The 12050-nt window shown below is 41.8% G+C and overlaps 1 protein-coding gene across 1 annotated transcript in view; it reads left to right on the top strand.

Moving 5' to 3' along the window:
* The first annotated feature begins 445 nt into the window (after nucleotides 1-445).
* The window catches only part of LOC149316330 (lanosterol synthase-like), a 54253-nt gene continuing 42648 nt past the window's right edge, over nucleotides 446-12050 (top strand). The window contains exons 1-5 of the mRNA XM_089518302.1: nucleotides 446-524; nucleotides 4173-4281; nucleotides 6149-6270; nucleotides 8909-9005; nucleotides 9718-9853. Of these exons, the coding sequence (XP_089374428.1) occupies nucleotides 446-524; nucleotides 4173-4281; nucleotides 6149-6270; nucleotides 8909-9005; nucleotides 9718-9853 (543 nt within the window). The remainder of the gene's footprint in view (nucleotides 525-4172; nucleotides 4282-6148; nucleotides 6271-8908; nucleotides 9006-9717; nucleotides 9854-12050) is intronic.

Genomic DNA, 12050 nt, shown 5'->3' on the forward strand with positions numbered 1-12050 from the left:
CCAAGACCGGGACAGCACCACCCGCGGCCACCTCCGCCCCTGCATGCACTGTGGGGTCCTCCAAGGCCTCGCTGAGGCCTGGGAGCGCTCTCTATGGTCGGAGATCCGGCCACAGAGACGCTCCCTCCCAGGCCCCAGCGAGGCCTTGGAGGAGGCTCCGCAATTGCGGGGTCGTCCAAGGCCTCCGCGAGGCTGGGGAGGAGGAGGAGGCCACTTGGCACCGCGGCGATCTCCACGATGCTAAGCGGCCCCTGCGCCCCTTCTCGGCCTGGGAGCAGGCCGAGGCTTTCTCCCAAGCCGGGAGGAGGAGGAGGCCGCTTGGCACCGCAGAGATCGCCGCGATGCTAAGTGGCCCCCGCGCCCCTTCCTGGCCTGGGAGCAGGCCGAGGCTTTCTCCCAGGCCGGGAGGAGGAGGAGGCCACTTGGCACTGCAGCGATCTCCGCGATGCTAAGCAGCCCCTGCGCCCCTTCCCGGCCTGGGAGCAGGCCAAGGCTTTCTCCCAAGCCAGGAGGAGGAGGACAAGGTTTGAAAATGTAGGGCCTTTTTTTTTTTAATTTCCTGGCCAGGAAATTTTAAAAAAAAGTCGTACATTTTCAAACCTTGTCCTACATTTGTCCCAGTTTGGAGGTCCTCAGGTATGGCAACCCTACTTCTAGTTGATATACTTTCTGACCTTGGGTTCTCAGACTCTGTTCTCGACTGGTTTAGATCTTATTTGTCAGGCAGATCTTTTGCAGTGGTCACAGGTGGCCAGACTTCATCCTCTGTTCCCTTATCTGTTGAAGTTCCCCAGGTCTCTGTTCTGGGTCCCCTTCTGTTTTCTCTCTACACGCTGTCCTTAGGTAAACTCATTAGCTCTTTTAGTTTTTCCTACCATCTGTATGCCGATGACACCCAGCTGTATCTTTCCACCCCTGACTTTCTCCAAGACTTGAACAGCAAGTTTCGTCTTGTCTCACAGCTGTCTCGCAGTGGATGTGCCATCGGCGTTTGAAGGTCAACATGTCCAAGACGGAGCTTCTTGTCTTTCCTCCTAAGTCCACCCTTCAACACTCCTTTTCTGTCTCTGTGGACAACATTTCTGTTCAACCAGTCCAGCAAGGCTGCAGTCTTGGTTTTATCTTTGATTCTTCTGTGTCGTGTATCCCTCAGATCCAGACCACAGCCAAGGCTTGTAGATTCTTCTTATACAATATTGCCAAAATCCAACCATATCTCTCCGCCTCTACTGCCAAGATCCTGGTCCATGCCCTAGTGGTCTCACGACTTGATTACTGTAACATCCTCCTAACTGGGCTTCCTCTTTCTCACCTCCGTCCTTTAATCTCTGTCCAGCATTCAGCTGCACGCATTATCACATCCGCCCACCACTCTGACCACATCTCTCCTGTGTTGGCATCCCTTCACTGGCTCCTACTCCCTTTCCGTATTCAGTACAAGCTCCTGCTGTCGACGTTTAAAGCCCTCCATGGGCTGGCCCCTCCTTACTTATCAGACCTTATTTCTCCGCACCTTCCCACCAGCCCTCCGTTCTGGTAGTCAAGGTCTGCTGTCCCGGCCCAGGATTTCCTCTGCCCCATCTCAGATTTGCCCCTTTTCACTTGCTGCCCCTCACTCCTGGAACCTTCTTCCCCCGCAAGCAAGAGCCATCACTTCTTTAACCAGCTTCAAAACGGAGTTGAAGACCATCCTGTTCAGAGAAGCGTTCCAAGGCATTGCATAACTGTCACTTGCTATTTGATGTTCTTTTGTTGCCTGTTTTATTGAATCATTTCCTGTATTGCTATGTATTTTATATGTATTATCCTACTAGAGAGGCAGGCTAACTCCAACAGGCCTCCCTGGAAGAAGTTTACCCATCCATTAAGAAGCCAAGCCCTCCCTCCAGTCCATCTGCCTTGGTCCAGGCCTCGGAGGTAGAGAAGAACTTCTGGCCCTCATCCCCTTCCCCTCCACCACTCCTTCTCCTTTTGTGTTGTGTCTTTTTAGATGGTAAGCCTGAGGCCAGGGAACCGCCTAATTAAAAGATTGTTTGTACAGCGCTGTGTAAATTTACAGCACTTTATAAATAAAGGTTAATAATAATAATAACAACAACAACAAAGCATAACCCTTTTTAAAAATGATTGGAAAACTGCTCCCAGAGAGAGATGGTGGTGATGGTTTTGTAATGGTTCAAGGCTGTTTGCAAGAGATAAAATGAATAAAAGTAGTAATTATGTTTTAAATGTGTTTTAACTCTTTTTAACCATGACTTTTCAATAATACTGTTATTTAAATATTTTAACCTTTGTAAAATAAGATTTTAACTGCATTTTTTACCAGTTATTATAAGCTATCTTGGGTTTCATTTCAGGAGAAAAGGGGAGGGGGATATACATCAAATAAATAAATAATCAATATTCCAATAAATGGGCAAAAATGCCAATATTAAAAACAATTTTTGGCATAGATGAAGTAAACTTTTGCCTACAAAGGCACATGACATTTAGGCTTCCACCCTGATTTACGTGCTCCAGGGGCCTACAGGTATTTTCTACTTGTTTGAATAAGCAACCAATGTACAGTATATCTTATTTAAAGGACAGCCAAACTGGCTTTGGTCACATTGCATAGATTTTGTTTTATTTGAAAACCACCTGCAGTTAAATTTTTATCGTTGTAAAACATCATATCCTCCTGTTAAAGGCCCCACTGTCTCACCTGAGGCAAAATACATCTTCAGTGAATTCCAAAGACGGTATCCTTTAAATATAATGAACATGATCCTGTTCACGGAAGGCACTGTGACCGAGGTAACAGGAAAGATGAGCATGATAGACAACATTCTTTGCATACAGTTTCAGCCTTTCTAGCATCTCCAGTTATGGCTGGGAAGACTCTATCTGAAATTATCAGTCAGTGTAATGAATGCTAAGAAGAACCAAGAACCTGATTCAGAATATAGCTGTTATCTATAAACCTATAATATGGGAGGATCACCTATGTAGTATAAATGCATAGGTGTATGGAATATTGTTAGGTTTGGGGTGGGGGTGGGGACAGCAATCTATTGAGTTTATGAGGATTCTTTGCAAAATGGTTCTGCTACTACAACAGACTGGATTATGTCCATTGGTTTTTCAATTTCAATTTTTAATTTTAATACATTTCTTCTTCTTTTTAACATATAAACACATAAGAAGTAACATATATACATAATGGCACACATACATAAAAACATTGAAAAGACCAAGTATAAAAACATATATACCATATTTCATTCATATGTAGTTGTTCTGAAAAAAACAAAAACTTCCTAGAACTTTATAATCATCCTTTTCACACAAAGAGTCTCTGTTTTTATGTACACTAAAATTACTGCTAGGTCTCTATGCCTATAGCTAATTAAGCTTTATTATAACGTCTTGTCTGTTGTATTGTATCCAATTTCTACTAAATAGAGTCAAGATTCTTTCTTACAAACAGAGAGATATCTTTATAGTTGCATAAGCTAGGTTATTATAGTATTATGCTATTACCTATTACCAAAAAGAAGAAATAGAGAAAAACAAAATGTAACAAATCTAAAGTCTTCCTCCCAAAGCCATCTGAATCTTTAAATCTGACAGATGAATAGGAGGAAGTCAGATCTAAACATATGAAAACCAATGTTGAGAATGTGTCATTTCATGTTGCAAGCAGCATGCCACATTAAAATGTGCAGGTGAAAGTTAAATGTGCAGTGTGACTTATTACTAATAAAAAACTTACAGAAGACAGGGCTAAAACAGTGATCTTTGGCTTTGACCTGCTAGATAAAATCTTGTTACGCTGAACCCTTTCTTTTTCTATCAGGCTGGTAAACAAAGGAAAATAAAAGCAAATTTTATCCAATTCCCTTTCACATTGCACAGTTATAGTGTTATGATTCCACTTTAACTGCCATGGCTACATCTTGTGAAATTCTAGGGTTGGTAATTCGATGGTGCACTAGAGCTCTCTTGCTGGGAATTCTAAATATCCCTCCCTAAAATGTAAGTCCCAGGATTTTATAGGGTAGAACCATAGCAGTTAAAGTGGAGCCAAAGCTCTGTAATTGTGCAGTGTGAAAGTGTCCTCTGACCATCACCTGCACATCAAATCAATTTAAGACCATTGAATGCTCTCCATAATCTCCTTTTTCAAACAGGTCTTTTGTTTGCCTGCCACGTTGCCAAGATCTCACTGCCAGAAGAGGTCAAGAAAGAGATCCTGCGTTATATATGCTCAAAACAGCTCCCAGATGGTGGCTGGGGTCTGTGAGTGAAATAAAAATATTGTGGGTTTTGCAGGGGTGAGGTGGGATGGCTGGTGATAATTCCTCTTCATTTCTAGATCTTTCCCATGTAATATCCATGTATTACAATGTATTATAGTATGTATGAAGGATATTTGAACTCACATCCACATGCAGCTATCATCAGGCAGTGATCCACTTATGTGCAGTATCACATACACTGAGAGCCAGTGTGGTGTACTAGGACACTGGAAGACACTTTGAGTCCCTGCTCAGCCATGGGCAACTCACACTCTCTCAGTCTCCAAAGAAGACAGGGAGATACTCCTTCTGAACAAACTGTGCCAAGAAACCCCCATGATAGATTCTTGGTAGGGTTGCCATACATCAGAAATTGAAAATACACAAGAATAATAACAACCACATACATTAGGCAACAACATGGCTGATCAGAACACACATTGTGCTTTCCAGCTGTAGCACAGGACTAGAGAGAGAGAAAAGCACCAATACTGCAGAAATCTTTTCTGGTAATGATTTTTACCTTGGAAAACAAGAAACATTCAGATGAATGGCTGCTTTGGTAAAGCTAGGCTCCCTCTATCTGAGGGCTGTTCTGCTTTGTATGTGTAGTAAATTCTTTTTGTTGTTGTTGTTGTTGTTGTTATTGCTGTTTGGCTGATCTTTGAATCTGAATTCAGACAGAGATGAGCCTATTTAATGGGAAACGATTTCACAGAACTGTGTAGTAAATTCTTTTTGTTGTTGTTGCTGCTGTTTGGCTGATTTTTGAATCTGAATTCAGACAGAAATGAGCCTATTTAATGGGAAACGATTTCAAAGAACTGTAGGGATAAAACAGAAAAGGAAAACATACCTTATGTGTGTCCAGGCTAAGGGTTACCTGGCTGGGTATGTGGGAAACTAATTCTAAGGTAAATGGTCAGAATCCTATATGGCAGTTATGAATATCTAATGTTAGGTTTTGCACTTGTGATTGTTACTTATTCATGATCCCTATGTAGTACCTAGTTTAGAGGCAATGTAGGGACTGTAAAAGTCCCTCAGGCCTTACTTACTGGACAGCAACTACTGTGACTGATAGGGGTCTGTTCCTCTCTCATTCAGGTAGCAGGTGGCTGGTGTTCCCACCCACCCTTCATGTGAGTGATCTCCAGCATGAGGAGGATTTTGACAAGTGTCCTGCTTTGGCTCGTCACACCAGAGATCACTCAAGGGAGGGAGTGGAAACAGCAATTAGCTGCTTCAATGGTGCCAGAGGAAGAGGCCCTGATTGATCGTAGCTACTCCTTCCTAGTAATTGGGGATGGGGGAGCGTCAAACTGGGATTCACTGTGTAACACCATAACTATGGTACTATGAAGATATTATGGTGCATATGTATCTCCTTTACAGGATTCCAGCCAGTATTTTTAATCAAGGGAGGCTTAGCAGTTAAGATGCTGACTCTGACGATTACAAGGTCAGCAGATGGGCAGTTTGAGACCCAAGCACTGCATGACAGAGTGAGCTTCCATCACTAGTCCCAACTTTTGCCAACCTAGCAGTTTGAAAGCATGTAAAAGTGCAAGTAGATAAATAGCTACCAGTTCGGTAGGAAGGTTCCAGAATTCCATGCAGTCATGCTGGCCACATGACCACAGAGTCGTCTTTGACAACACTGGCTCCCTCGGCTTAGTAATGGAGATGAAAACCACCCCCAACAGTTAGACCCAATTAGACAATCACATCAAAGGGGAAACCTTTACCTTTTTTACCTTTAATATGCCAGAACAGCAGAGAGGACACTGTAAAAATAAAAATGATCCTTACAGATTCAAACATGGTGATGCCTTTATTGATGTCTCTTTGATCTCTCTGTGTGGTAGCCATCTTCACGATCCGTCAACAGTTTTGGGCACAACTTTCAACTATATAGCCTTGCGCATCCTTGGATTTGGACCTGACCATCCGGATATAGTGCGGGCTCGAATCAACCTTCATAAGAAAGGTAAGCAAAGAAAGCTTGAGAACAGGGCTGGAATGGGTGCTGAAAACTAGAATCCAAATCAAAATTAGGGGCCCACCTGGAATACTGTGTCCAGTTTTGTGCACCACAATTCAAAAAGGATGTTGAGAAACTGGAGCGTGTCCAAAGGAGGGCAACTAAAATGGTGAAGGGTCTGGAAACCATGCCCTATGAAGAATGGCTTACAGAGCTGGGGATGTTTAGTCTAGAGAAGAGAAGGTTAAGAGGTGATATGATAGCCCTGTTTAAATATTTGAAGGGATGTCATATTGAGTAGGGAACAAGCTTGTTTTCTGCTGCTCCAGAGAACAGGACCCGGAACAATGGATGCAAGCTGCAGGAAAAGAGATTCCACTTCAACATACGGAGAAACTTCCTGACAGTAAGGACTGTTCGACAGTGGAACAAACTCCCTCGGAGTGTAGTGGAGTCTCCTTCTTTGGAAGTCTTCAAAAAGAGGCTGGATGGCCATCTGTCGGGGATGCTTTGATTGAGAGTTCCTGCATGGCTGGGGGTTGGACTGGTTGGCCCTTGTTGTCTCTTCAAACTCTATAATTCTATGATTCCCACTGCCTTGCCCCCAGTCTAATATGATTATTGGGGAAGATCATTATATGAAGTTTATATCACTCTATAATGTATGTTTTACACTGATAAAAATGAAGACTGGCATCATGTTAGGTATTTACGTCATGGTGAACTGACCGGCCATCAAGTAAAGGTGAATCATGATGCTGTGCAATACTTGCATTTTTCAGGAGGGGAGTAGAGACATAGCTGAGACAGTGCTAGGGAATCCTGGGAATTGTAGTTTATTGTGGCACCAGAGCTCTCTGACAGAAAAGGCTAAAGGTCTCACAGAACTACAGTTCCCAGAATTCTCTAGCCTTAAGGTGGTCTCAAACAGGATTATTTCTGTAGTGTGTTTTGGACCTAAGTTTTGAGAACAATTGTGCAAATGGCACCGACAGCGTGGTCATCATACAATGTGTCCCAATGCACAGTGTGTCCCAATGCACAATGTGTCCCATTGTATGATGACCATGCTGACGGTGCCACATTGTGCATCAGGACACATTACATGATGGGAGCCCATGTTGTGCATTGTTGTACTTCACTAGCAAAACTGTATGTCATTTCAGCAACAAAACTCCATTATTGTGAAGTTACACATTATACTGTTAGTGCGTAGGGAGACGTGCTGTATCCACTACAGTCACATGCAGAGCTGATCCACACAGGCAGGACACCACAAAAAAGCTCTTGGAGAGAGGTCTGCAAAGGCTTTGGGCTGAAAGGAAAAATTTCCTCTCACGCAGGCTTCAGCCTTGAGCTCCTGGCTTGAAGAAATAACACAGCTGGACAGCAAGGCTTTCTCAAACACGAGGGCTTTAATCACTTGTTGCAAGCTATATACAAGAATGCACAGAGTACCAGACAGCTGTCTTTGATACTCACAGCTATATATACAAACAAAGTACTTCGCCAGCCACAAACCACAACAACCCAACAAACGGAGGCCTGTTACAGACTGCCAAAATAAAGCTGCTTCGGGTCTCTTTGGAGGTATGCTGTTTAAATGATGCATGCACCCTACGAATCCGGAAGCTGCACCAAAGCTACACTCCAGTTCTTAGGAATGGAGTGTGGCTTTGGTGCAACCTCCGGACTCTTAGGACCCATGCATCATTTAAATAGCATACCTCCAAAGAGACCTGAAGCAGCTTTATTTTGGCAGTCTGTAACAGGCCGGAGATAGTAACCTTCTCCCTTATATAGGTGGTCTTCAGTGAAGTCATGTAATAGCCATGCCACCAATGAAACCTGGCTGGTTTCATCCCCAGTACCTTTTGCATCATACTGTATTCCTTGATGCACCCCTGACTGACTTCACCTACTGTGCACATTGCATCAGATGTTCCATGATGCACAGCTCCCAAATGCTGACTCACACACACCTGCCACTGGAACTGTAGTGACCTCTGCTCCAGTTCCTTCTAGTGGTCACATCCATGTCATTTTCCAGGCCAAGTGTGCCACATGGTCCTGACATATACTCCTTATGTAGGATCTCAACCATTACTTTTATTAGTGTAAATCAGTGGTAGGTGGGCATATTTCAAACTTTTGGCATCAGCATTGCTTGTTACTAAAATCACCTGCTGGATCCCAATTCAAAATATAAACTCTGAATTTGTTTAGAGTATGAATACTGAATGGAGCTCATAATCCTTCCCCATAAAACATTCACTCTTAATTAGAACTTTCTGCGTTTTGCCAGTATAAGGCAACTCTCTCTTTCTCTCTCTGTATACACACACACATACAAAATCGGGAGGCAGCAGATCCTTGCACATCTACAACAAATCATCCCAATTATAATCTAGCTTCTCCATACCCCTGGTTATAAATAATATCTCATGGGCCTCAGGTGAGTAATAACTGGAATATCTTTCCTTTAGTACATGTCATATAGAGGTCTAGTTTAAGCAGCACAGAAGATTGGTGATACAAACACCTCAGCAAGAATCCAGACCTTAAAATGCAGAGTGCACGGTATGATTGGGTGGGGCCTCTTCTCCCTTGTTTACATCTGGAATTTTGATTATTATTTTTCCAGGTGGTGCTATCAGAATCCCTTCTTTTGGTAAAATTTGGTTGGCTATTTTGAATATGTACAGCTGGGATGGAATCAATGCACAGTTTCCAGAGTTTTGGTATGTACACAAAAGTTTAATGTTTCCTCTTTCACTCATGAGCCATTGAAGAATGGTCCCTGCTTCAGTGCTACAAAATGGATTAATCATGTGCCAAATAACAGTGCTTTGGAAATTGAGACATTAGAATTAATCTTCATCACTTGGTATACATTTCTGCCAGAGCTATATCCCCACTGGACTTTATAGATTATTAAAATGACTGTTGTCCACTCCTAACTCAGATGGAGATATACCAAGAAGTCCAGAAGAGGTTTGGTATACCTTTGTCTGGTGATTAACTTATGCCATAACTCAAACATATGCAGCTTTTCAATGAGCAAAAATTGTTGTCAGAAAATGGTTTGCACACTGTAGCCAGTAGGATTGGGAAGTTGGAGCTGCCTTTTTAAGAACTATTGGGAATTTCAGTTAATGCCATGAATATATAATATCTCCTTGCATATATGCATCCATATTGAACAGGATGTTGGTTACACATTTCATACATTTTGATGAGCCTAGGATCTTTGATTGCATTGATCTACAACTCTGGATTCTATAATCTTAAGGGAAATACCATTTCTTTTGCTGTAAAAAATGTGCAACACACCTCAAGCATTATGCATTTTTGAGAAATAAAGTGCCCCAAATGCAACTTGCATATTTTGATATATATGCAAAAAAACCTTTTTCTTTCTGTGATCTTGATGTTGCCTTTCCTCTGAGACAGGATTTTACCCACATGGGTGCCAGGCCATCCCTACTCTTACTGGTGTTACACCCGCCATGTCTCCCTTGCGCTCACCTACTGCTATGCCACCCGACTGACTGTGGAAGAAGATGAACTGATTCAGAGTTTAAGGCAGGTAAGATAACATTTTTCAAACATTCGTACAGCCTCTATCGAATGGGGCCACAATATTACCTTGGGAATGCACATGAGGATCTGCTTGATTATATTTCCTCCTTTTCATTTGTGCGTAAAGTAAATGTGATTGTCAAAAAAGGGAATCTGGAGGTGGTCCTTCCATGAGATATTAGGTTGATGAGAAGGTTTCAAATGTAGGGGAGCTTTCAAACCAGTGTTTCTCTGAATGTATAGTTGAGGTATTAAAACTGTTTGTACCACATACTTCTATTGAACTTTTTGACTGTTGCACATCAGCATCATTGAACTCCAAATGCATTGGCTTTTCTCTTTTATAACTTATATATAGTTCTAGATAATGTTTTCCCCTTAACATCAGCTTTAAAGACCAGTCTTAACCCTTAGAGTGAACTTTCTAGATGAGAGCAAGATTGAAGAGTTTATCACATGCCATTTAAAGCAACCCCATTCACATTTACTTTTGAAGTTGCATCTTATTGCGCATGCCGGGGGCTGGGCAAATGCAACCTGGCAGTATCTTGGGTCCCAGCCATGCTTATCTGGCATCTTTTCAAAAATGGGAGTTTGACATTTTTGAAAAGATGCTGAATAAGCGTGGCTGGTGCTTTAGAGAAACAGGCCCATAAAATGCACTATTTAGACCAGTTTGCAGTCCCAGGCATATTATTGTTCATGACTAATCATAAGGTACATGACACCCACAATTGTATTTAATTGGATTAGAACACATGATTCTGTCTAATTTGTATTTTTGTGACACATTTTTATTCTCCATTATAGTTTTTATTTATTTTTATGTTCTTAAACTCAGGTATTTTTTGGGAATGTACAAATATTACAGTTTAGAATCTAAGGAGATTATCGCACAGCTGTTTCGTAATGTGCTGGGTGCTTAATGTAAACTGAACAGAACAGATTTTATCGCACATTCCTGTTTTCAGACCAGGCTGTTTTCAGACCGCACCCAGGCTGGCTCTCTTTCATTACATGGCAAGTACAGTAAAATCCCATGATTAGCTTTCATGATCGGTTTCTGACCATTCTAGCTGCTGTGTGCAATAATTCAGGTGCGCCAGTCTTGATCCATGCAGTATGACGTTTCCTGATTGGTGTGGAATCCCTCCTCCTCTCTCTGTCCCATAACACCCCTCATGTTACTCTTCTTCTGGTAGTGACGATGATGAGATAAAAGGTTTGTTTTTATTTTTTTATTTTCCACAAGCTTGTAGAATAAATTTTATTTCCACTATAGTGAGATTTTATCGATGAAAAACAATGAGTTATCAATAACAACCCAAATGTTGCTGGCAGTGCTGAATATGCTTGTTTTGATCTGATGTTTGTGGCATAACATTTTCACAGGCAGGGACGGCATTCGTTTGTTTTGTGTTTGCAAACTATTTTTGAAATCTGCTTTTCTTTAATGCAAACAGTTTATTAGGTATTTATTGGGTATGTACTCAATGTAATGCCTCCTTAATGTAATGTGCATGCATGGGATGAAAAAAAATGTTGCAGCTGACTTGAGCTCAAATCCAGCAAACGCTGTGCGATGGCATTTGTTCTCATCCCGTTCACATCTCCTTAACATCACGCAAACACTGGGCTAACAGCTAATGCAGTGTGATAATAACTGTTCTCATCCCATTAACATCACAACATTACAACTCAATACGGTAATACCTGTTTCCATCTCATTTGTTTAACAGTGCGTTTTTGGGACACGATTAGAACGGGAGAGGTGCAAGTGTGATAATCTTTCAATAGAGTAGACTAGACTGAGGGAGGCTGGAAATGTTGGCATATATTGATGAGGGAACTCTTAGCTCAGCTTTTGCCTCAGAAGAACTAGACATCTCTTACAGTAAATGAAAACAAACAAGCAAACTAATGCTACACATAGCTTTTAAAATTCTTCCTGTTGTTCCTAGCATTCAAAGAACCATTTTGAAAGTATTGCACTTGGGAGCACCCAAGCTAGTTCCCAATGCTTCCTGTTATACTGAGTGATTCTTAATCTTCTCTCTTCTATATAAATAATTATGTAGATTACCTCTCCCACTCCAATATTTTTGTCCCATCTTCCATATGCCTTTTCCAAGCAAGAGGGCCTCAAAATTCTGGACATGCCCTTTATATCAAGTACATGAATATCTTTGATTTGTTGTTGTCAT

This window comes from Sceloporus occidentalis, unplaced genomic scaffold, assembly GCF_023333645.1.
Source record: "Sceloporus occidentalis isolate IW3139 unplaced genomic scaffold, rSceOcc1.0.p SCAF_3, whole genome shotgun sequence".
Lineage (NCBI taxonomy): Eukaryota > Metazoa > Chordata > Lepidosauria > Squamata > Phrynosomatidae > Sceloporus > Sceloporus occidentalis.